General features: G+C 49.0%; 1 protein-coding gene across 2 annotated transcripts in view; it reads right to left on the reverse strand.

The window, feature by feature from the left end:
• Nucleotides 1-1,050: 1,050 nt before the first annotated feature.
• The window catches only part of LMOD1 (leiomodin 1), a 56,405-nt gene continuing 32,239 nt past the window's right edge, over nucleotides 1,051-25,216 (reverse strand). The window contains exons 2-4 of one of the 2 annotated variants that reach the window (XM_065592421.1): nucleotides 11,688-12,926; nucleotides 11,391-11,497; nucleotides 1,051-10,261 (exon numbers count right to left, since the gene is read on the reverse strand). In XM_065592421.1, coding sequence (XP_065448493.1) covers nucleotides 11,396-11,497; nucleotides 11,688-12,926 — 1,341 coding nt within the window. In that variant the 3' untranslated portion in view covers nucleotides 1,051-10,261; nucleotides 11,391-11,395. Of the gene's footprint in view, nucleotides 10,262-11,390; nucleotides 12,927-25,216 lie in introns of both variants that reach the window. The other variant, XM_065592420.1, reaches the window with a different exon arrangement.

Consider the following 25,216-nt stretch of genomic DNA (forward strand, 5'->3'; position numbering starts at 1 on the left):
GTGAGGTATTGCTGGTGAGTAGTCAGTGTCCTTGGGTTATAACTTTTTCGTGTGGACTGGTACTTAGCCTGATTCACAAGTGTAGGGCCAGGGCTCATTATGCAATATAGTCTGAGCAGCTCTTATGTGAGAACGGCCACACTGAGTCACACCAATGGTCCATCTAGCTCAGTATCCTAGGCCAGGTACTTCAGAGGGAATGAACAGAACAGACACGAATTGAGTGGTCCATCCCATCAGCCACACCCAGGTTCTGGCAATTAGTGGCTAGAGACACTCAGAGCAAGGTGTCGCATCCTTGACCATCCTGTCAAATAGCCATTGATGGACCTATCCCCCAGGTATGTCTATAGTTCTTTTTTTAACCCCGTCGTAGTGTTGGCCTTCACAACATCCCCTGGCAAAGAGTTCCACATGTTGACTGTGTGTTGTGTGGAGAAGTACTTCCTTTTGTTTGTTTTAAACCTGCTGCCTATTAATGTCATTGGATTACCCCTGATTTGTGTGTTATGTAAGGAATAAATTACACTTCCCTATTTACTTTCTCCACATCATTCACAATTCTATAGACCTCTGTCATATCCCCCCTTCGTCGTCTCTTTTCCAAGCTGAAAAGTCCCAGTGTTTTTTATCTCTCCTTCCCATGTCTGAGTCCCTTGTGACGGATTCCCACCCTTCTCCGGGATGCACCTGATGTACTGGGGTTTCACTGAGCCCGTTCCACCAGCCTGGGCTCCCTCACCTTGTCCTGCTGTGCTCGCACACACATGCACACACACACACACATACACTCGCGCACACACACCCCTGCAGAATGACACCAATACTGAAATCGGTGCTGTATGGGAAGGCTTTCAGCTAGGGAATTGCCCAGCACTCACGTGCACTCCCCCTCTGTAGTGTAAACCCAAAATTGTCTTGTCTTGCGCTGCACAGGAATCTGTACAGCATAAGCTCAGGAAATCCACCCCATCCCTCAGTGTGGTGGAAGATATGCACAGGTTTTTGCGCCCTCCCCCTCCCCCCCCAGTTACGAATTACACAAACTGGTTTTGGAATAAACAAAAAACAAGTTTATTAACTATAAAAGGTAGATTTTAAGTGATTATAAGGGCTAGCAAACAGAACAAAGCAGATCACTGAGCAAATAAAACAAACACACAAACTAAGTTCAATACACTAAAGAAACTGGCTACAAATAATAATTTCTCACCCTAAAATGTTTTAAGCAGATTGCAGAATTTCTTTGTGTACAGGCAGCTCTTGCTTGCAGTTTAAAACTCCAGGTATATCCTTCACAGGCCAGACACCATTCCCCGCCTGGGTTCAGTACTTCCCCCTCCCTTCCCTTTTGTCTTTGTTTCTTTGATGTCTCAAGTAGTCATCTTGGGTGGGGATTCAGTGTAGAACGAACCAAGATTAATTTACTTCCCAGCCTTAAAAAGGATTTGCATATGGTGGGAATCCTTTGTTTCCCAGTTTGACCCCCCAACCCCCTCTTAATGGAAAAACACTAGAAGTCCAAGATGGTGTCCAGTACCAGGTGACAGGCTGTTTGCATACTGTCTGGTGGGCGTTCCCCAGGTGAAAACACAGTTGTAATTGTTACATAGTCAATATTCCTAACTTCAGATTCAGAAATGATACATGCATACAAATAGGCTAATCATATTCAGTAAATCAGAACCTTTCCAATGATACCTCACATCACCCATCTTGCATAAAATGCATCTTACTTATGCCATATTCATATCATAAGCATATTTCTATGAAGAATACGGGGAGTAATGTCACATCCCTCATACACCACCCAAGGGCCATGCCTCTTAGCATAGACGGCCCTGGTGTGTGACAAAGGACTGGCCAACAGATGCTTTGAGAAGGTTTGGCTGCTGTATGGCTCTCAAATGCGTACCTAGACAAGCCCTTGACAGGATACCACCTTGTGGAAGAGGGGAAAGAGGTGGTCACTTGGTGATATGTAAGAAAACTATTGAGAAAGATGCTGCTGTCATGGAAATAGACGCCAGTGGAGCAAAATCCATGCCATTAACCAGTTGGAGGTGGAGTGCTGGGCATGGGCTCAGCCAAGCTAATCAGCGCCCCTGCGTGCAGTGCAGCTTTTGGGGTGTCAGTGTCTCTGGGTAGGGGCTTTGCTCTTACACTATGCCTGGGAGCCACTGTCTTAGTGGACCAGTAGAAAGGCCCAGACATGTATGTTTGCCTAGGGACAGGGAGAGGTTAATCTGGCCCTGACCATGTGCCACCATTGCCCTTCTAGGCTGTTACACTTATGTGCCACAAGGCTCAGGAGATGGGCGCTACCTCCCCCCGCCACCCTAATAGCCAGGCCCCCGTCAGGAACCTGTGATGTCCAGGCCCCCCTCCCCTCCAGGAGTCTGTGATGGCCAGACCCCACCTCTCCCCCAGGAGTCTCTGATGGCCAGACCTGCCCCCTCACAGGAGTCTGTGATGGCCAGACACTTCCTCCCCTGCAGGAATCTGTGATGATCAGACCCTCTCCCCCCAGGAGCCTCTGATGACCAGGCCCCCCTCCCTCCCAGGAGTCTGTGAGGGCCAGGCCCCCATTCCCGCCAGGAGTCTGTGATGGCCAGGTGCTCCCACCCCCCCAGGAGTCTGTGATGGCAAGATTCTCCCGCCCCATGACTCTGTGATGGCGAGACCCTCCCCCGCCCAGGAGTCTCTGATGGCCAGGCCCTCCATCCCTTGGGACTCAGGACCCCCCTGTCCCCCCGAAGTCCTGTGATGGCCAGGCCCTCCCCATCCCCTGGGTGTGCTGTGACTGTGTCGGGGGCAGCAGGAGGGAGTTGGGCCTTGTTTTCTTTCCTTGTGGGTGCAGTAAGCAAATCCCAGCGCCCTTCCTGGCCTGGAACTGGCTGCCTGCCCACAGTTAGGAAGAACAGAGGAATGAGACTCTGCTTGGGCAGCTCTGTGTACAATGCCCAAATATAGACATTTCGCTGGGTCCCAAGAAGAAAGCTTTGGAATCAGACTCGGCAGCCGGCAGCATCTGCAGCTAATGTAGGGTATGAGCCTGACCCAGCCATCTGCTGCAGGTCTCAGCTGAACGAGCAGCGAGGCCTGGCCAGGGAGGGGCCCCTCTGGCCTAGTGCAGCCCTGAGCCGACCTTGCCCAGTGAGCCAACTGGCTATGTGTTTGCACGCACATGCATGGGAGTGTCTGGGTGTAGGTGGGGATGCACATATGTGTTTCTGTGTGCATGTGTACACCCAGGCATGTGTCTGTGCGTACTAGGATGTCCACATGGCAAACTCTTATGTGGCGGTCCTGCCACTTGGCTAGTGGCTAAAGAACTATGGTTCCCACTGGCATTTTGTTAAATGGGGCCTTTTCCATGGTCCCCTCTGAAAACTCCTCTCTTATACGTGAGCTAAGCCCAGAGCCTGAATGGGTAGCAACAGCCTCACTGTGAGTGCTTGCGAATACAAAAGCCCTATAAGGAAGGGTCCTCCCCTCCCCCGCCAGCCCTTTAGGGGCTCATTGGCTAGGGTGAGCCATCCTGGGACTAACCTGTCAGGTGGGGGCGTTGCTGTGGGATGCAGACTCTGGGCCTGGGAGTCAGCGGCCTCCTCCCAGCACAGGGTGGTGACGTGCCCATGCTGATGTTTTGGGTTCAGCCTTTGGTCCCATTGCCAGTGATCACACATGGGCCGTCCCAGTGGGCAGAGGAGTAGCTCTGTAGTAGCTTTGTCCTTGCTTGGAAAGGACCCAGAGGACAGTGTTGGGTGAGTGCTTGTCTGCCTGTAAGGTTCTCTCAGCTGAGGGGTGTGTGTGTGTGGTGATGAATGTGCTGGGTGTGTTGGGCTTGGGTGTGCTCTAAGTGGGTGTGCTGGGTGTGGATGTGCTGGAACAGGTGTGCTGGGAGTGGGTGTGCACTCTGTGTGGGTGTGCTGGGAGCAGGTGTGCTGGGTGTCTGTGGGTTGTGCGGAGGGGGAGCTAAGCTGTAGCGATGGCTTTGCGCCAGGTTGACACTACAGCCTTGGCTGTTCTCTGGCAGATCTCTGAGCTCCAGAGCCAAAGCCCTGTGCTGCGATAGTGCCTCCCCCCCTGATGGTCATCGACCCACCTTCGCCCTCCACCCCAGCTGCAGGAGGTTCAGCACCAAATCTCTGCTCCTCCTGGACACTGAAGAAAGGCTGCTACTGCCATGAGGCTCTGTGGGTTGGTCTTCCATTGGCTGTTCGGCTCTGGAGACCTGGACTCATCTGCTGGACTTAGGTTACCAGGGAAAATCAGTTTGGAGTTTATGAAGCTTCGACCCAGCCTCCATGCCTGGCCCTGCCATTCATCAAGTGTATGGAGGGCCCAGCTAGTCTCATTGCTTTTGGGTTTCACCAGAGACTCTCCACTGGGGTCAGTGGTGCGTGTGGCCCTAGGGTGACCAGGTGTCCGGTTTTCAACCGGAACACCCTGTCGAAAAGGGACTCGAGGTATCGGTCAGCACCGCCGACTGGGCCGTTAAAAGTCCGGTTGGTGCTGCAGCGCTAAGGCAGGCTAGTCCCTACCTATCCTGGCACTGTGCTACGCGGTGTCCCAGAAGCTGCCAGTAGGTCCGGGTCCTAGGTGTGTGTGAGGGAGGCTATGGGGCTCCATGTGCCGCTGTCCCCGCCCCAAGCACTGGGAACCAGCCAATGGGAGCTTGGGGGGTGGTGCCTCCTGCTCCCCCCACCTAGGACCTGGACCTTCTGGCCGCTTCCAGGGACCATGCAGCACAGTGCCAGGAGAGGCAGGCAGCCTGCCTTAGCCCCACTGACTGGGAGACGCCTGAGATAAGCCCACGCCCCAACCTTGAGCCCCAATCCCCAAACCTGGAGCACCCTCCTGCACCCCAAACCCCTCATCCCCAGCCCCCCACCCCAGAGACCACACCCCCTGCCGGGGCTCTCACCCCCTCCCACAGCCCAAATCCCTGCCCCAGCCCGGAGCTCCATCCCGTACCCTGAATCATAGGTGCCAACTCCGTGGGTGCTCCGGGGCTGCAGCACCCACCGGCAGCTCCCTGCCCCCCGCTCCAGCTCACCTTCGCCTCCGCTCCGCCTCCTCCCCTGAGTGCACCGCCACGTCCTGCTTCTCCCCCCTCCCTCCCTCCCAGCACTTTCGCCGCAAAACAGCTGTTACGCTCGGCAAGCCTGGGAGGGAGGGGGGAAATGTGGCATGCTTGTGGGATGAGGCGGGGCCGGGATTTGAGGAGGGATCCAATAGGGGCAGGGAGGGGGTGGAGTTAGGGCGGGGACTTTGGGGCAGGGGTGGAGTCAGGGCAAGGGTGAGGCCAGGGGCACGAGCACCCACCGGAGAAAAAAAAAGTTGACGCCTGTGCCCTGAATCCCTCATTTCATCCCACCCTGGAGCCTGCACCCCCAGTTAGTGCCCTCACCACCTCCCGTATCTCAACCCCTCGCCTCAGCTCAGTGCAAGTGAGTGAGGGTGGGAGAGAGCAAGCCACTGAGGGAAGGGGAATGTAGTGAGTGGGGGGGGGGGCAGCCTCAGGGCAGGGGCGGAGCTAGGATGTTCAGTTTTGTGCAGCTAGAAAGTTGGTAACCCTACCCCCAGTTTGCACTGGACAAGCAAGGAGCGACTCAGGCCAGAGCCTCCAATCACTGTCCTTTACTTTGCACTGGTTAGGTGCTTTGCTCTGGCAGGTTTGCCCAGCAGCTCTGGAGTTTCCCAGCAGTTGAGCATTTATCTTAATGTGCCTGAAGCCCTCAGCATCCCCCATTAGGAGAAGGAGTGTCCTGCCAACAACCAGCAGGAGCAGCAGAATTCCCATTTAAACGCCTATTTACACAAGGAACAATGTGTTCCCAAATCAGCTGTGTGCACAGATGCAACAGTTCCCTCTGGTGCAAATTCTCCCTGGTGGTTTAATTCCAACCCAGGCCAGTCACGTTACCATTAGTGCCACTGGCACACCCACAGCCTGGGCCCATCTTCACCTGCAGCCAAGGGCAGGAGTCATGTTGCTGCAGCGCTGCCCTGCTCTGGTAAACTCTGCAGCAAGCCCCAGGTGGGCTGTTTTCCCCCAACCCCAGAGCCATCCATATTGATCACAGGCAGTGTTTGGTGAGCTTTATTAGTGACACGGTGGGTGATGTTGTACATGGTGCAAACAGGTTTCACCGTCACAGAGGACAGAGCTGAAAACAGCTGCGGTGTTTGGTTGTAGCTTCACACTTTTCAGTGTATTCTCCACAATGTCCTTCCCTTCCTGCGAGGAAGGATGAAGCCCCCACTGGGTGGTTCTGGAGGAACGTGACTTGGCTTCTGTTTATAAATCAGCATCTCCAGCATTTAAAAAGCCCTTTGCAGACACTAATGAAACGCTGCCCCCCCCACCCTCCTGAGATGGGCATTAGTCCCTTGTTATACTGAGAGTCACTGAAGCAGCGAGACTATATTACTTTGCTAGGGCTACAGGGAGTCAGCATCAGTGGTGGGTTAGAACTGAGCTGTTCCTGGCTCTGAGGTCTACGCTATTCATTAGCACACACTGCCTGTGCCTCTGAGACAATGGGGCAGGACACTCAGAGCATGGGGTTGGTAGGTAGCTTGTACTCTGTGCAGTAGCAGATCATGCAACATTGTCCCCCACATCTTCAAGATGCTGCTGGCAGGTCTTTTGAGTGGGTTACTCATGAGTATCAGTGGGTGTTGGGCCAGCTCAGTGACTGGGTCTTGCTCTGTCAGGCCCAGGGAGATCAGGGATTGGCGCCTGTTGAGATCCCCCAGACCTGATGTGGGGTCTCAGATGGATGCAGTATCAACATGCTTAGCCTGGGGGGGGGGGGGGGCGGAGAAGATAGTTGCTTGTTGTGTTGCTCCGCAGTGCCTTGTTTGGCCAAGCTAGGGTCAGGCCCATCCAGCTGCCTAGTAAGCTTGGGTGGCAGCTCCAAGTGACAAAGCCTAGCTCAGGTCCTCAACTCTGGAGATCCCTGGTTGATCGCTGGTGTTAGCCAAGAGGGCAGCTGCCACATGAGGCCCTGAAGGAGGCAGGTGTCATGTGTCTGACACTGACATGAGAACTTGGGGTATTGGTCAGACCTGAAAGCAGAGTGGTTTCATTTCTCATTGGACAGCCTGGCGGGCCATTCGCTCCTCAGGTCATGCTTGGCAGCAAGCAAGCCATGTCTGGAGCAAGTCATGCTTGGCAGCCCGCCTGTGCAGTGTGTGAGAGCCCGAGCTCGCTGTAGCATATTCCCACCATCTGATGGTAGAACAACTACACCAGCCTTATGTATTTATCCAGCAGCAGGGAGAAGTTAGAACAGAGCCCCTCCAGTGCTGCTCCATAACAGCCAGTGCCCATGGCTGGCGTTTTGCTTCCATGGGCCCTACCTGGCTTGCCGTGCTACCGCACCATGCAGCATCTGGGCCCGCACCATGCCTTGAGCCCACTGCGCTCACACTGGCCGTACCAAGCAGCTGCAAAGGCCCAGTCCCTGGCGACCAAGCACAGCAAGGCAGACGGGGCCCCATCTGAGCACACCTGCATATTGATCAACACATTGGCAGGGCTGTGCCTTGGGCTGGCCACGCCTGCTGCCCCCTTTCAGAAACTGGGACTTACAGGACCTGAGATGGCTTTTGGACTTGGGTGCAGCTACAGGCACCAGCAGGTGAGTCAGGCATAGGCGCTGACTCCATGGGTGCTCCAGGGCTGGAGGCTCCAGGGCAGGAGCACCCATGGAAAAAAATTAGTGGGTGCTTAGCACCCACCAGCAACCAGTTCCTCCCGCCACCCAGCACCTCCCGCCCACCTGCTGCCCTGCTGATCAACTCCTCCCCCTTCCTCCTAGCGCCTTCCGCCCACTGCAATCAGCTGTTCCACGGTGTGCAGAAGGTGTTGAGGGGAGTGGGAGGATTGGGGACAGGGTGTACTTGGGGGTGGGCGCAGAACTGGGCAGGAAGAGATGGGGAGGGGGAAGGGGTGGAGTGGGGCCAGGGCCTGGGGTGGAGCAGGGGTTGAGCACCCCCCAGGGCAAGGAAGAAGCTGGTGCCTGTGGAGTCAGGTGCTACCTTGTGACATTGAGCAGTGGGAGGTTCCCCTCATGCTGATGTGTTATCGCCCCTCAGTTCATCTCACCCAGGCTCAGGAGGGCCACGGATCAGCAGCACGTCAACAGCCTCCTGCTTTCTCATTGCTGGCCATCTGACGGGGCTCTGAGAACAGCCTGGGCCTGGGACAGCGCTCCACTGGGGCCCTGCCCTGTGCTTTGGCAAGAACAGCTCAGGAGGGAATTGCCCCCTCCCCAGACAGCAGTTCTCAGAGTCAGGGCCCCCTCTCCCTGACAATGGTGGCTTAGGGTACCTGGTCTACTGTGAAAATGACGCAGCATGTGGCCAAAGGGGATTTAAAGGCACGCAAAGCGATGAGCCCAGAGAATGGGTGTGGACAGGCAGGCATGGGGCACACAAGAGCAGACCCCAGGGTGTGATTCCCTAAACCTGCCCCGCTACACCGATGCAGACCTCCCCAGCTCCTTAGGCGCAGCCCCCCTCTGCTCCTCTGACACAGACCCTCCCCCCGCTCCTCAGGTGCAGACCCCCCCTTGCTCCTCTGGCACAGACCCCCCCCCCCAGTCCCTGAGCCACTGGGGCAGACCTCCCTGCTCTCTCTACTGGCGCAGACTCCCCTGCTTCTGCTCCACCAGCACAGGACCCACCCTCCTGCTGTCCCACCCAGCACAGACCCCACCCTCCTCTGCTCCACTGACAGACACCCCCCTCCACCGGCACACAGGCCCCTCATCCCCACACATTTTTCACTCCACACTGAGTGGTGCACAAGGAGCAACTCTGATCATTAACCCTTAGCTATTTCTTCCAGGGGATTAGGGGCCATTGGAAAGCAGCGCTGCAGCTGCAGCTGTTCCTGTGCTAAGGTCGGCAAATCTCCTGGGAGTTCAGAGCCTCCTTGGAAAGTTACAGTCTGTGAAGCCAATAGCGAGACAAATCCAGTTGCCTGCACTCCCGAGAAAAGCAGAGTGTGCGTCAGCCAGGCTGGGCTGCCCCTGAGGTACATGTGCTAGCGCCACCTCTGAACCTGCCCTCCATTGTGCTCAGCTGAAGGGCAGGTGGGTGGGGAGCACGCACAGCCCCACGGCCATTGACAAAGCTGAGCTAGAGCACACACATGTCACATGCAAAGTGAGGGCTCTGGGCATGCTGGGCTACAGCCTGCAAGCCAAGCACATCCTTCCCAGTGCCTCCCTCATGGACAGCTGGGTCTGAAAACCAGGAGCAGTGTTCTCTCAGCAAAAACCCTGCTTTCTGCTTGCCAGTCCCCACCATGTGTGTCCAGCACTAAGGGCAGCAGCACAGTAACAGCAGGATCAGTCATGTAAAGCATGGCACTAGACAGTGGCTGCACTGAGCCCTGAAGATACTGGGGGGAGGTGACATCTCTGGGCCAGCCCTCTGCAAATTTCAGTTATTTCTTTACACAAAATATCAGCATCAGGTGTATCTCCCCAGCCCCCCGCAACACATTCAGCCAATACTAACTGTCTGTGGTAGTCAGCGTCTCTCCCCTTGCACCGTACGTTCCCTTTTCCTTTTCAGGGCACTGGAGATCCTGAACCTGCAGAGAGGAATGGCAATTCATTTCTCCCCCAAGCATTTTCCTGAGTTTGGCTCTGCATCACTCTAGACAATGTCCCGCTGCCAGTTCTGCCCGACAGCCTCCAAGCTGAGAGCAAAGCAAGGCTCTTTGGGGTGCCGGTTGCTGTCTGTGTGCTGTTCTGTATTGGCAGAGCCACGTGGTTCTGGAGATGTGGACCCAGACATTTAGGGACATCCATCCTGCATCTGCTGCACTTGGTAACTACGCACGCTCCAAACTCTGTCAGCAGCAACAGGAACAACCACCCTCCCCCCATTCCTGTAACCCTGCCCCCATCTTGCACTGGCACGTCGCATGCTGGTGCTGGCTAAAAGAAAGAGCTTTAAGATTTTTTAAATTGTAAAAATGAATACCAGGTCTGCCGCACACACTGCATCCAATGACCCCAGGGCCCTTCTCAGGGCTGCCCCCCTCAGTTGGACCCCACAGAGAACACTGCTCCTCCAGCTCTGGGGCAGGCAGGTGGCCACTGCAGAGTCCCCAAGGACTGGTCATGTAAACAGTCATAAGAAAGGCTAATGTCCTATTTTCTGCCACAGGTCTCATCCATGCGGGAGATCCAGCTTCCATGTCCTATTGCAATAGTTTTGGGACCTCCACCTGCCAAGATAAAAGGGTTGGTTACCCTTTGGCACAGGACTGGAACCAGGGGGTTACTGGAATGGGTTGGGCTTGTTTATTTTTAAATGAATTGAGTGTGAGCCAGGTGTTGGATTAGTAGCCATGGGGAGTGACTCTCTCTCCAGTGGGCAGGCAGCAGCGGCAGCTCAGGGCTCTTTTCCCTGTCCCAGCTCGAGAGGGTCGAGGGGAATTCAGTCTCCATGGGCCGTTCAATCTGTGCCTCTCACTGATGCCAGAAAACCAGTTGCAATATGGGCAACTCAGGTGGGGCCTGCAATTCCCCAAGCCACTGCTGAGAGACAGGGCACCCCATTACTATTCACCTGAGTCACCAGCCTTCACACTTGACTCTAACAGGAGATCTCTGGCCTCAAACTGAGCCAGACAGAGCCTGTGGTGTATCACCTGAGCTCAGACATCGGCACTGGGCTGAGATGGCGAAAAAGACAGATGTTCACCCCACTAACACCTGGCTCAGCTGGGTCCCATGGCACATGCCTCTGGGTACTACATTGAACACATGCCCAGTTATCTGTGGCTGGATTATTGAGGGAGACATTGTAGAAAATCCTCAACCTCAGAGTGTAGAAACACCCCAGAGACTAAGTGCCCGTGGGCCTGGGGAATCTGGGCTCACCCACTGTCGGCTGGTGACTCACAGGAATTTTCAGGCTATTGAGCTCATCTGAAGCCAAATCTTGGTCCCCCAGCAACTGGCCATTGACTTAAATGGGGTGGGACCAGAATTTGTCTGCTGGAAAGAATATAGCAAAACTGCTCAGGAGCCTTCAGCCAGTCGCTTTGGGGTTACCGGGCTTTGCCGAGGCAAACGGCGAGAAGATCTAGGGAACTGACTAACGTGCCAGAATTCCATTCCAGAGGTTGGTTCTGATTGGCTAGCACACAGAGGCTCTCCAAAGCAGGTTAGGCCTCCCTTATTCAGTACTCAGGTGACATGAATGTGATGTCCAAATGTGCTTGGACTCAAACGCTGGGGTGGGTGGGGGTGTGGGAGGGAAAGAACCTAAAGCTAGACCTGAAATCTTGGGTCACCCAATGAACCTGGTAATGTTCTGTGGAGATCCCAGCTCCTTGGCCCCTCACTTGCCTTCTTTAGCTGTTTGACATTGCTGGATCGAATGGCCGCCAATAGCTGGTCCCTTGAGTTCTTCTCCTGAGCAGGAAGTGCCTTCTCCACCATCTTCCTCTGGGTGGCTGGAGAGAGAGAATTCCTTATATTTTCATTGATCAGGGGTGGGGCTAGTGGAGGTGGGGGTGGGGGAGGTGCAGCCGGAGGCCCACCCTTCTTAGGAGAACTTTTAGGGGAAGACCACGGGGAAGATTTTGGGGATGACTGTGGCGAAGGCTTGGGGGACCCCTTTAGCAAGCCGCCTGCCTTTGGCACCTCTAGCAGGTCCTTCTTCTCGCTACGTTCCTGAACCTGCTTCTGTTCCTGCAGCCGTTTCTGCCTCTGCTTGTCCATGTTCCTACTCAGCAGGTTTGTGACTGTCATGCGGGGACCTGCCAGTTCAAAATGATAGCCCAGCTTCAGGAGGGTGGTATTCTCCTTCAGTAGCTTGGCTATCTCCATCTCTGTCTTCCCCCCGCAGATGTGTCTCTGGTTATGGAAACGCAGCTCTGTCAGGGTGTTGTTCTGCAGCAGCGCACGGAAGATGGCCAGGATCCCTTTACCTGTGATGTGGTTAGAGTCCAGATTGATGCTGGTTAGTGTCTTGTTTGACTTCAACATAATGGCGATGGCAAATGCGACATGGTCATCAGCACGGGTATTGGCCAGTGAAAACACTTTGACCATGGTGTTAAATTCCAAGGCCTCTGTGAAGCGCACCAGGATTTCACCAGTGATGCAGTCGGAGTTATTGACATTGACTTCTGTCATCTCTGGATCATTATTCTTCACTCTTTCTAAGGGCTCATCAAAGATACTGGAGGCTGCTTCTTCCTCTTCCTTGGTCTGGCTTGGGGGGCTATCCACAGGTTTTAAGGAGCTGTTTTCTGGGATCTGTTTAGGCTCCGTCTCTGGTGCTAGAGGAGCCTTTTCCTCAGTGACACCGTTGGAGTCTGTAAGTGATTTCTCCTTACTATCAACCTTTGAGTATTTCTTTAAAGCTGAACACCTTTCTTCTTCTTCTTTACTCTCCTTTTCTCTCTTTTCTTCTCCTTTTCTGTCCTTTCCTAGCTCTTTCTTTGGTGCTGCACTCTTTTCTTCTTCCTTTCTGTCCTTTCCTAGCTCTTTCTTTGGTGCTGCACTCTTTTCTTCTTCCTTTCTGTCCTTTCCTAGCTCTTTCTTTGGTGCTGCACTCTTTTCTTCTTCCTTTCTGTCCTTTCCTAGCTCTTTCTTTGGTGCTGCACTCTTTTCTTCTTCCTTTCTGTCCTTTCCTATGAGTTTTTTGTCAATGGTCTTGTCTTTGTCCTTGGGGGTCTTTTCTCCTTTGGGTTTTTCAATGCATTTACTCTCTAATTCTTCCTTTCCTTTGTAACTTGTTTTCTGAGCACATTCTCCTTTGTTACGTTCTTTTCCCAGATCAAAGTCTCGTTTCCTGACAAGGTCTTGGGAACGAGCTTCCTTGCCCTTTCCTTCCAGGTTCCTGGGGTCTCTCTTCCTCTCTGCTGGCATCCCTTCCTAATGAGAAAGAAAATTAGAGAAAGAAACAAACTATTAGATACAACTCTGTGATGTTATCTGATTAAAATATGACCATATAGATCATTGTTGCAACCACTATATTTGCAGCAAATATTGTACAAAGATTGTCAAGTGAGGTGTCTATGAAAAGGTCATGATTTGCTGGTTATGATTATGCAATTTGTATGCATGTGTCATTTTTGTATGTGAAGTTATAAGTATTGGCTCTATACTTGGATTTCAAATGTTTGTTCCTGGGGGAACACCCAAAGTAATTAGCCAGCACATCTTGAAGGGACTATTCAAATTGAATAACCCATCGAAAGAACATTTAACTGACAATGGACCATGGGAGATGCCCATCTATACTTAATGGAATGTCCTGCTGTGACTAGGCGAAATGCATGGACATGTGACTTCCTTGTGTAACCCCAAACTCCATCTTGTTGCTGTGATTTTCCACAGTAAAAACAATGGGATGCCCTCCACATGGCAAAAGCTATAAAACACCTCCATTTGGTCTTCAATCCTGCTTCTTACCTCTGGAGGAGCTTTGCTACAAACTGAAGCGCTGAACAATGGACTGAATGACTCATCCAAGCTGTGGATGGTTTCAGAGTAGCAGCCATGTTAGTCTGTATCCGCAAAAAGAACAGGAGTACTTGTGGCACCTTAGAGACTAACAAGTTTATTAGAGCATAAGCTTTCGTAGGCTACAGCCCACTTCTTCGGATGCATAGAATGGAATCAATTATATACAGTAATGGCAAAGTTCTTGGTTCAGGCTTGTAGCAGTGATGGAATAAACTGCAGGTTCAAATCAAGTCTCTGGAGTACATCCACAGCTTGGAGAACAGGAGTACTTGTGGCACCTTAGAGACTAACAAATTTATTAGAGCATAAGCTTTCGTAGGCTACAGCCCACTTCTTCGGATGCATAGAATGGAACATATATTGAGGAGATATATATACACACATACAGAGAGCATGAACAAGTGGGAGTTGTCTTACCAACTCTGAGAGGCCAATTAAGTAAGTGGAAAAAAAACTTTTGAAGTGATAATCAAGATAACCCAGTACAGACAGTTTGATAAGAAGTGTGAGAATACTTACAAGGGGAGATAGATTCAATGTTTGTAATGGCTCAGCCATTCCCAGTCCTTATTCAATCCTAAACTGATTGTATCTAGTTTGCATATCAATTCCAGCTCAGCAGTCTCTCGTTGGAGTCTGTTTTTGAAGTTTTTCTGTTGTAAGATAGCCACCCACAGGTCTGTCATTGAATGACCAGACAGGTTAAAGTGTTCTCCCACTGGTTTTTGAGTATTATGATTCCTGATGTCAGATTTGTGTCCATTAATTCTTTAATTAATGGACACAAAATACTAAAGCAAAATACTCACCAGCAAACATCACTGAACAAAAACACTGACCCAGGAACCTATCCTTGTAACAAAGCCCGATGCCAACTCTGTCCACATATCTATTAAAGTGACATCATCATAGGACCTAATCACATCAGCCATACCATCAGGGGCTCGTTCACCTGCACATCTACCAATGTGATATATGCCATAATGTGCCAGCAATGCCCCTCTGCCATGTACATTGGCCAAACCGGACAGTCTCTACGCAAAAGAATTAATGGACACAAATCTGACATCAGGAATCATAATACTCAAAAACCAGTGGGAGAACACTTTAACCTGTCTGGTCATTCAATGACAGACCTGTGGGTGGCTATCTTACAACAGAAAAACTTCAAAAACAGACTCCAACGAGAGACTGCTGAGCTGGAATTGATATGCAAACTAGATACAATCAGCTTAGGATTGAATAAGGACTGGGAATGGCTGAGCCATTACAAACATTGAATCTATCTCCCCTTGTAAGTATTCTCACACTTCTTATCAAACTGTCTGTACTGGGTTATCTTGATTATCACTTCAAAAGTTTTTTTTCCACTTACTTAATTGGCCTCTCAGAGTTGGTAAGACAACTCCCACTTGTTCATGCTCTCTGTATGTGTGTATATATATCTCCTCAATATATGTTCCATTCTATGCATCCGAAGAAGTGGGCTGTAGCCTACGAAAGCTTATGCTCTAATAAATTTGTTAGTCTCTAAGGTGCCACAAGTACTCCTGTTCTCCAAGCTGTGGATGTACTCCAGAGACTTGATTTGAACCTGCAGTTTATTCCATCACTGCTACAAGCCTGAACCAAGAACTTTGCCATTACTGTATATAATTGATTCCATTTAACCAATTTTAACTCTCACCTTTCTTTCTTTCTTTTTATAAATAAACCTTTAGATTTTAGTTAATAAGAATTGGAAGTAGCATATTTTTGGGTAAGGTCTGAAACATTCATTAACCTGGGAGGTAATGTGTCCGATCCTTTTGGATTGGTAGAACATTTCTTTTATATGATGAAATAAGATTTACAGAAATTTTCATCATATTTGACATGGGTACCTGGATGGAGGCTTGAGGCTGGATTACTTTAAGGGAACTGTGTTGTTAGAACTTCTGAGTAGTCAGTGAGGTAATAAAGAAGCTGTTTTATGCTGGCTTGGTAAATCTAGGTATTGGAATATCCACCAGCTTTATGGGGATTGTCTGCCCCATTCTTTACAGTTCACCCTAGTTGAGTGACCACAGCTGGCTCCCCACTAAGACCCCGATCACAAACTCCCATAACTGTCTAGCAAATATAACAGAGTAACTGGGTAGCATTCTGTTTCTGTTATTTAGTATAATGTCAGTGCTGCTTAATGCAAAACAGTTATAAATTCTGTTGCTATTCAGGTTTTTCAAAAGGTAGATTAATAACTCTTGGTATTAATCTGGGTCTCCACAGTATACAATACACATCCAAACACACTAATCAGGCATTGTATGATACATGTGGTATGTTGGTAGCTCATGAAAAGAACAGAAGGCTTGCCAGACTAGATCAGACCCAGGATCCATCTAGCCCAGTACCCTGTTTTGGACAATGGTCAGCACCAGATGCTTCAGAGAAAGGTGCAGGAAACCTCCAGTAGCAGATGTGAGATAATCCATCCCCCACGACAGTCTCATCCTAATCCCTACTTGTTAGGGATTAACAAAATAAAGCAGTGGCTGAAATGGGACTCGATTAATAAATATTTAAAGGAGGGTAATATAATTAATTAATGGAAGCCACTGGCATGAAGACTGAAGTGCTCAACATCAAGACAAAAATCAAACTTGTTTTTTTGAACATAGATGGAATGTACAAAACAGGGAAGCTAGCTCAGGTCACAGCAAAGATGAGACACTACAGCTTACACATCCTGGGTGTCAGCAAGAGCAGATGGATGGGATCAGGAAGACTAATAATAGCCTCGGGAGAAACTTTGCTGTATTCTGCACGGGATGATGGACAACACCATGAGGATGTTGCTGCCCTTTTGAAGAAGGGAGTGGAGCGGTCCCTGCTTGAATGGAAGTCCATCAGCAGCAGATTTATGAGAGCCAGACTGAAAGGGAAACACAATAATATCACCCTCATCCAGTGCTATGCTCCGACAAATGACAGTGATGAAGAAGCAAAGGACAAATTCTACCTTACACTACAGGCGGAGTTAGAGAAAGTACCACGCCACAACCTAACTATCATCATGGGAGACCCGAATGCCAATGTTGGTAAGGACAACACAAACAATGCCAGAGCAATGGGAAGACATGGATGTGGCACCATGAATGAAAACGGAGAGAGACTTGTTGATCTCTGCAATATGATCGACCTAGTCATCGGCGGAACCCTATTTCAACATTGTGAAATTTACAGGCTGACATGGTGTTCTCCAAATGGCGGAGATAACCACCAGATTGACCATATGATGATAAATGGCAAATGGCGACGCTCACTGACAGATGTGAAAGTGAGAAGGGGTGCAGATGTTGGCAGCGACCACCACCTTGTGACAGCCTCCATCAAGCTAAAACTGAGAAGTGTGGGTCCCCCAAACAAAGGACATAGACGTTATCACGTTAACAAGTTAAAGGTCCCTGAAATACAGAAAGCCTTCGTTTTGCAGTTAAAGAACAGGCTACAGGCACTTGCAGACGATGAAGAGGAGGGGAACACAGATGAGGGGATCAACAAGAAGTGGGACAAAATAATAATCTATAAACAGAGCAGTGAAGCTTGTCTAGGCTACAAGCAGAAGAGAAGGAAGGAATTGATTACACCCAGCACATGGAACGCCATAGAAACCAGACGAGCTCTGAAGAAAAAAGTTTTAGACACAAAATCCCAGAAGCTAAAGGACAAATACCACAAGCAGTATAGCAGGGCACACCGGGAGGTCAAACACCTTGTGAGAGTGGACAAACGACATTATATTGATAAACTGGCAACACAAGCAGAGGATGCAGCTACCCATGGTGAACAAGGAACTGTCTAAAAAAATGATGCGACTTATCAGTGCAAACGGCAGACACCAACAAACACACTCATTAAGGACAAACAAGGCCACCCACTGACAACAGAAAAAGAACAAGAAATATGCTGGACAGAGCACGTCAAAGAACTGCTGAACAGGGAGCCACCTAAAGAGGAAGCAAACATCTGGAAGGCAGAAGAAGATCTTGATATCAACACACACACCCCAACTAAGGAAGAGATCATCCATGCCATCAAATCCTTAAAAAATGGGAAAGCTCCTGGCAAGGAAAACTTGAATGCAGAATTGTTCAAGGTAAATCCTGAGTTAGTAGCATCTATCCTGGCCCCTCTATTCACATCAGGCTGGGAAAGGGAAAAAGTGCCAGATGAGTGGACCAATGGGGTTATAGTGAAGATACCACAGAAAGATGCTCTCAGTGATTGTAATAACAGGCATGGTATCACATTTTTATCTGTGCCAAGCAAGGTATTGTGTAAGATCATAGTCCTGTGTATATCAGAGACAGTTGATAGCATTCTCAGAAAAGAGAAAGATGGTTTTTGGAAAGGGTAGAGATCTTCACTCTACAAAACATAATAGAACAATGCTCAGAATGACAATGGCAACTCTACATAAACTTCATGGATTTTGAGAAGACTTTTGATAGCATTCAGAGGATCAGCCTATAGCGTATTCTGCAGGCATATGAAATCCCTCTCTGTATAATCAACATAACCAAAAGCTTCTATTCTAACTTTACATGCAATGTTGATCACAGTGACCTGTTTTGAAGTCAAAACAGGAGTATGTCGGGGTGTATCATGTCTGCAATCCTCTTCAGCATTGCCATCGACTGAGTAATGCAGTTGTCAAGGCTGGATCCCCACTTTGAACTTTAGGGTACAAATGTAGGGGCCTGCATGAAAACTTCTAAGCTTAACTACCAGCTTAGCTCTGGTTCCGCTGCCACCATTTCAATGGATTCCATTCCTGGGAAACCTTGAAAAACCTTCACCAAATCCCTGGTGAATACAAATCCAAACCCCTTGGATCTTAAAACATGGAGAAATTAACCATTCCCCTCCTTCCTCCCACCAACTCCTGGTGAATACAGATCCAACCCCCTTGGATCTAAAACAAGGAAAAAAATCAATCAGGTTCTTAAAAAGAAGGTTTTTAATTAAAGAAAAAGGTAAAAATCATCTCTGTAAAATCAGTATGGAAATTAACCTTACAGGGTAATCAAACTTAAAGAGCTCAGAGGACTCCCCTCTAGTCTCAGGTTCAAAGTACAGCAAACAAAGATAAACGCTCTAGTAAAAGGTACATTTACAAGTTGAGAAAACAAAGGAAAACTAACACGCCTTGCCTGGCTATTTACTTACAAGTTTGAAATAGGAGAGACTTGTTTAGAAAGATGTGGAGAACCTGGATTGATGTCTGGTCCCTCTCAGTCCCGAGAACGAACACCCTCACAAACAAAGAACACAAACAAAAGCCTTCCCCCCCCCCCCAAGATTTGAAAGTATCTTGTCCCCTTATTGGTCCTTTAGGTCAGATGCCAGCCAGGTTACCTGAGCTTCTTAACCCTTTACAGGGAAAAGGATTTTGGAGTCTCTGGCCAGGAGGGATTTTATAGTACTGTACACAGGACAGCTATTACCCTTCCCTTTATAGTTATGACAGCAGTGTACAACAGAAGACATGCCAAGAGGCATCAGATGGACACCCTTCTTATCCTTTGAAGACCTGGACTTCACAGATCATCTCGCTCTCCTATCACATACCCAACACCACATACAAGAAAAAACAACCTGACTCAATACATTCAGCTAGCAAATCGGACTGAAAATCAACCGCAATAAGACAGATATCATGACCCTTAATATTGCCTCACCATCACCAGTATGGATACAGGATCACATTCTCACCAATGTAGAAACATTCACATACTTGGGCAGCACCATCAGCCAGGATGGTGGAACAAGTCAGGACATCCGGAACAGAATCAGTAAAGCCAGGAACACCTTCAGGAGCTTAAATACAGTCTGGAAATCATCAAAAACACAACACCAAAACCAAACTCAAGATTGATCAGAGCTGCGTTTATACTTTATAGTGCAGAATGCTGGGGAATGAGAAAGTATGATATGTCCAAACTATCTTCATTCCACACAACCTGCCTCAGAAAAATCCTCCCTATCTTTTGGCCCAGAACAATCTCAGACCAAGACCTATTCACACAGTGCAGCCAAGAAGATAGGAGCACTATCATTGCCAGGAGGCGCTGGAGTTGGATTGGCCATGTGCTTCGGATGGAAACTGATTCCATCACCAGAGTAGCAATAAGCTGGACACCTGAAGGCAAGCGAAAGTGACGACGCCTGAAAACAACATGGTGAAGAGCTGTGGAAGCTGAGCTGAAAAACCTGGGGCACAGCTGGGGAACCATTGAAAGACTTGCCAGAAACAGACAGGAGTGGAGAAGCTTCGTCGCTGCCCCAAACGCCAGAGGATGCTAACTAACTAACTAATATAATTAATACCAAAACAACATGGCTTTATAGAAATAGATCCTGCCAAACTATCTTTTTTTGAGGAGATGACAAATTTGGTTGATAATAATAGTGTTGATGTAATTTAGTGTTGATGTAATTTACTTACACTTCTGTAAGGTGTTTGATTTGGAATCGCACCACATTTTGATTATAAAACTAGAATGATATCAAATTAACCTGGCACACATTAAATGGATTAAAATCTGGCTAAATCTCAAAATGTAATGGTAAATGGGGAATCATCTTTGAGCAGGTGTGTTTCCAGTGGGGACCGGCAGGGATTGCTTCTTAACCCTTTTAAACATTTTTATCAATGACCTGGAAGAAAACATAAAATCATCACGGCTAAAGTTTGCAGATGACACAAAAATTGGAGGAGTGGTGAATAATGGACAGGGTGGGTCACTGACTCATAGTGATCTGGATCACATGGTAAACTGCGTGCAAGCAAACACTGCATTTTAATAAGGCTAAATGCAAATATATCCATCTAGGAACAAAGAACTTAGGCCATACTTAGAGGCTGGGGGATTCTATCCCAGGAAGCAGTTATTCTGAAAAAGATTTGGGGGTCCCAGTGGATAATCTAGATGAACATGAGCTCCCAGTGCAATGCTGTGGCCAAAAGGGCTAATGCACAAACAGGGGAATCTCCAGTAGGAGTAGAGAGATTATTTTATCTTTGGGTTTGCTAACTGCTGCTGGAATCTTGTGTCCAGTTCAGGTGTCCATGATTCAAGAAGAATGTTGATAAACTGAAGAGCCACAAGAATTATTAAAAGATTAGAAAAAGTGCTCAGTCTATTTAACTTAACAAAGAGAAGGTTAAGATGTGACTTGATTACAGTCTATAAATAGCTACATGGGCAACAAATATTTAGCATTGGACTCTTCAGTCTAGCAGAGAAAGCTATAATATGATTCAATGGCTGGAATTTGAAGCTAGACATTCAGACAGGAAATAGGGCATACATTTTTAACAGTGAAAGTAATTGACCAATAGAACAATTTACTAAAGGTTGTGGTGATTCTCTATCACTGGCAATTTTTAAATTGAGTTTGGATGTTTTTCTAAAATATCTGTTCTAGGAATTATTTTGGGGAAGTTCTATGGCCTGTATTATACAAGAAATTAGACTAGATTATCACAATGGTCCCTTCTGGCCTGGAACCTATGAAGCTATAAATTCTTGATCTCTATTAGTTCATGTGGCAGTGAGTTCCACAGTCTAATTACATGTGGTGTGAAAATATATTTCCAATTATCAGTTTTGAATTTCCCACCTTTCATTTTAATTGTGTCCCCTTGTTCTTCTGTTATGAGAAGGGACAAAAGAAGCTCCCAATCTCCCTTCTCTAGGCTAATCATTTTGTCCTATCCCCATTGCCTTTCTTATGAAACAATCACAAACTTTTCAATCTTTCTTCATAGGAGAATTTTTCCAGGCCTTTGATCATTCTTGTTGCTCTTCTCTGAATGCCTTCTGGTTCTGCAATATCCTGTTGGAGATGGAGAGATCAGTGCTGCAGACAGTATCCAGATGAGGTAGCACTTTTGATTCCTATAATGACATTATGATACTTTATGTATTATTCTCCATCCCATTGCTTATGTCTCCTAACATTGTGTTTGCTTCTTTGATGACAGATGGATGTTGAGCCAAAGTCTCATTGAGCTTCTGCAATGACATCCAGGTCCTATTCCTGACATGATACAATTAGAACCTTTTATAAATGTTTCTAAATCCTGGTACAACACGAGTTGCCCTCCAAACTTCCATGCTGGAGTGCATGCCTAGAGCAGGGCCTAACAGTGCCCAGCCCCAGCAAGCTAAAGGAACATGGGATTAAGTGGGTGGCTCCCCCACAGCAGTCTGGGACATATTCAGCTGGGAAGATCAACTAGAGTTGTAACATGAGGCTGCCATACCGCTTTTGAATGTAATTTATTTTTTCCCAGCCTGTCTTCTTCTGACACCTCATTCTCTGATAGTACCTCATCTTTATTACCAGGAAAGTGTGTTTGTAGTAGGAATCTCCCCAACTTCCTCCACAGGGAAGACTGATGCAAAGAAATCATGCTGCTTCTCACCAATGTCCTTATCTTCCTTAGTTGCTCCTAGTCCTTTTAACCCCTGGTGATCCAGCAGACACACTTTTTTTCGCAGGCTTCCTGCTTCTGACACACTTAAAGAATTTCTTGTAATTTCTGTTTATTTTTTGCTCTTCAAAACCCATCTTAGCCTCCCTATTTCCTTGTACATCCTGATGTTGTTTAGGCTCTTTTTCATTGGCTTAATGAGGGTTAGATTTCCACATCCTGGAGGATCTCCATTTGACTCAAATAACCTCTCCCGGTGTGTTTGTTTTCTTGTGGCCTGGGATTGGTCTTCTATTCTTTATGTGCCTCACGGAGACAGTCCACTCAAAGCAAACACCCAGGGCAGCTGTTCCACAGCTCCATGGAACCCCATGATCAGACTGCTTGGTGCTTGCACAGCACCCTAGCATGTGTCACTTGGAGACCACGTTTGGAAGGTGGCTTGGGTTGTTTGTTGGGTGAATTAACATCCTCCTGTGAATTCTGGGTCTGAGGCCTGTTAGTTTAACCTGCATTGTACTCTCCTGTGATTCACGAAGTGCAAAGGGATTGCTCCTTGGGATCCACTGCAGTTAGTTTGGTTCTGTTTTTGTGCACTAGGTAGCTTATGAGGGGTGGGATCAAATCTGTGTGTCACTCATTGATCCTGGGAGAGTTTCTGCCTCCTCTAAGAGTTCAGAAGGGAACAGTGGGCTGAGCCAGGTGGGAAAGGTTTTCTGTCTGAAGACAAGCAAAGAGGAACATTGCCTTGCACTATAGCTAACAGGGAGCCACCCCCACCACACAGCTAGGTGCTCAGAGCTTTAACCATATGAATTAACCTGGGTCCTCTTGCTGCTCTGGCCCGCAGTCAACACTGTTTCCCTTCTATATAATGGGCCAGCCCGCAGCTCTGAACACCCCTGCCTGCAGAGATCTTCAGCTCTGGCTCAGGCCCATCTCCATCCCAACTGTTTCCCTGCTGTGCAATGTGCAGTTTGCAAACCCGGGGTTAAGTGAATTCCACAAAGACAGACGTTTTTCTGTGGAAAAATCTGGCCTGGCTCTAAGTGCGTGTGGAGCTGCCCTTGGAGACTACTCGTACTTGGAGCATAAACAGATGCCATTTGGGATGGGAGTTCTGTTTATTTCATTTAGAGACTTCTTGGCTGCTCATCTCAGATCTAAACAAGCAGCAGAAGGGCATACACCAGACTGAGCAACAGCCCCGCAGCAGCTCCTCCTGCCAATTCCATGTGCTCCAGCCTGGAATGCAAACTAGCCACTGCAGCCATCCACCTGGGAGAGGAGATGCTTAGCTGCTCGGGGAGGCAGCCTTGGGGCTTCACCAGCCCACAGCCCAGCTCCTCCTCCTTCTCATTCTGGATGCAGCTGCTGGGAGCAGGCAGCTTGAGCTCACCTTGGGTGGTGGCATTTCCCCTCTCACCAAGGTGAGAGCCCCTTTCTGAGATCTAGGTGGCGACATCTCCAGCTCTGGAACAAAAATGGCTAATCCATGTTGGTTGCTGCCAGACACTTCCGTTGCTTCAAGCAGAAGCAAATGAGGCTCATTCTTGTCTCCAAATCAGGGATCTCAGCAGCAGGCCCAGGAGTTCTCCTGCAGCCATCGTACACCGATCCTGTCCCAGCTCCCCAGTGAGGGGCACTTGCATGGTAATATGATCCCTTTGCTCCCCTTGGTACCAGCCCCATCCTCAGTAAATGCTTCTCTTTTGCCTCAGGAATTCCCTTCTCCTGCTCTATCAGTGCCCCATCTCCAACACCACCCTTTGCCAGAGAAACACCTTCCCTTCTCCACCGCAACCCCATTCAGCCTCTCCAGCCTCCTGGTAATGAGCTATCCCTCTATGAACCACTGCTCCTTCAGCCCCTTCCTCTTGGCAGACACCCTGCCTCCTTGGCTTTAGCTACCACCCCATGTCCCCATTATTGACAGTATCCCCCAGACACTAGGACATCACCCAGTGCCCTAGCCTGTGCCTCGCTGCACAGCACAGGAGGCGTTCCTGTGTCCTGTTACATAAGGTGGAATAAGCCTCAGGCTCATCACACATGTAGATAGCAGGCATGCAAGTGCTGGGACTTCCTCTCGCTGGGAGCATTAGCGCAAGCTCAGTGCAGTCTCAGAGACACTGTTATCCCAGGGAAGCCATAGCCAGGACAGCACCTCATTCCTATTACAACAGTATTTGAGTGGGTGGAAACTCCCTCACTCATTGCACTTTGGTGTGGCATTCTTGCTGGTGTGGTTAACCCACCCCCCTGGACCCTGACATAGCCATACCACCTGGCCCCGCCCCAACTGAGCCCCTAAACTGGGAGGAGTGGTAGATACGCTGGAGGGTAGGGATAGGATACAGAGGGACCTAGACAAATTAGAGGATTGGGCCAAAAGAAACCTGATGAGGTTCAACAAGAACAAGTGCAGAGTCCTTCACTTAGGACGGAAGAATCCCATGCATTGCTACAGACTAGGGATCAAATGGCTAGGAAGCAGTTCTGCAGAACAGGACCTAGGGGTTACAGTGGATGAGAAGCCGGATATGAGTCAACAGTGTGCCCTTGTTGCCAAGAAGGCAAACGGCATTTTGAACTGTATAAGTAGGGGCATTGCCAGCAGATCGAGGGACGTGATCATTCCCCTCTATTCGACATTGGTGAGGCCTCATCTGGAGTACTGTGTCCAGTTTTGGGCCCCACACTACAAGAAGGATGTGGAAAAATTGGAAAGAGTCCAACGGAGGGCAACAAAAATGATTAGGGGGTTGGAGCACATGACTTATGAGGAGAGGCTGAGGGAACTGTGATTGTTTAGTCTGCAGAAGAGAAGAATGAGGGGGGATTTGACAGCTGCTTTCAACTACCTGAAAGGGGGTTGGATCTAGAGGATGGATCTAGACTGTTCTCAGTGGTACCTGATGACAGAACAAGGAGTAATGGTCTCAAGTTGCAGTTGGGGAGGTTTAGGTTGGATATTAGGAAAAACTTTTTCACTAGGCGGGTGGTGAAGCACTGGAATGGTTACCTAGGGAGGAGGTGGAATCTCCTTCCTTAGAGGTTTTTAAGGCCCGGCTTGACAAAGCCCTGGCTGGGATGATTTAGTTGGGAATTGGTCCTGCTTTGAGCAGGGGGTTGGACTAGATGACCTCCTGAGGTCCCTTCCAATCCTGATATTCTATGATTCTATACAGCCATTCCACCTGGCCCT

This window comes from Chrysemys picta, chromosome 4 (assembly GCF_011386835.1).
Source record: "Chrysemys picta bellii isolate R12L10 chromosome 4, ASM1138683v2, whole genome shotgun sequence".
Lineage (NCBI taxonomy): Eukaryota > Metazoa > Chordata > Testudines > Emydidae > Chrysemys > Chrysemys picta.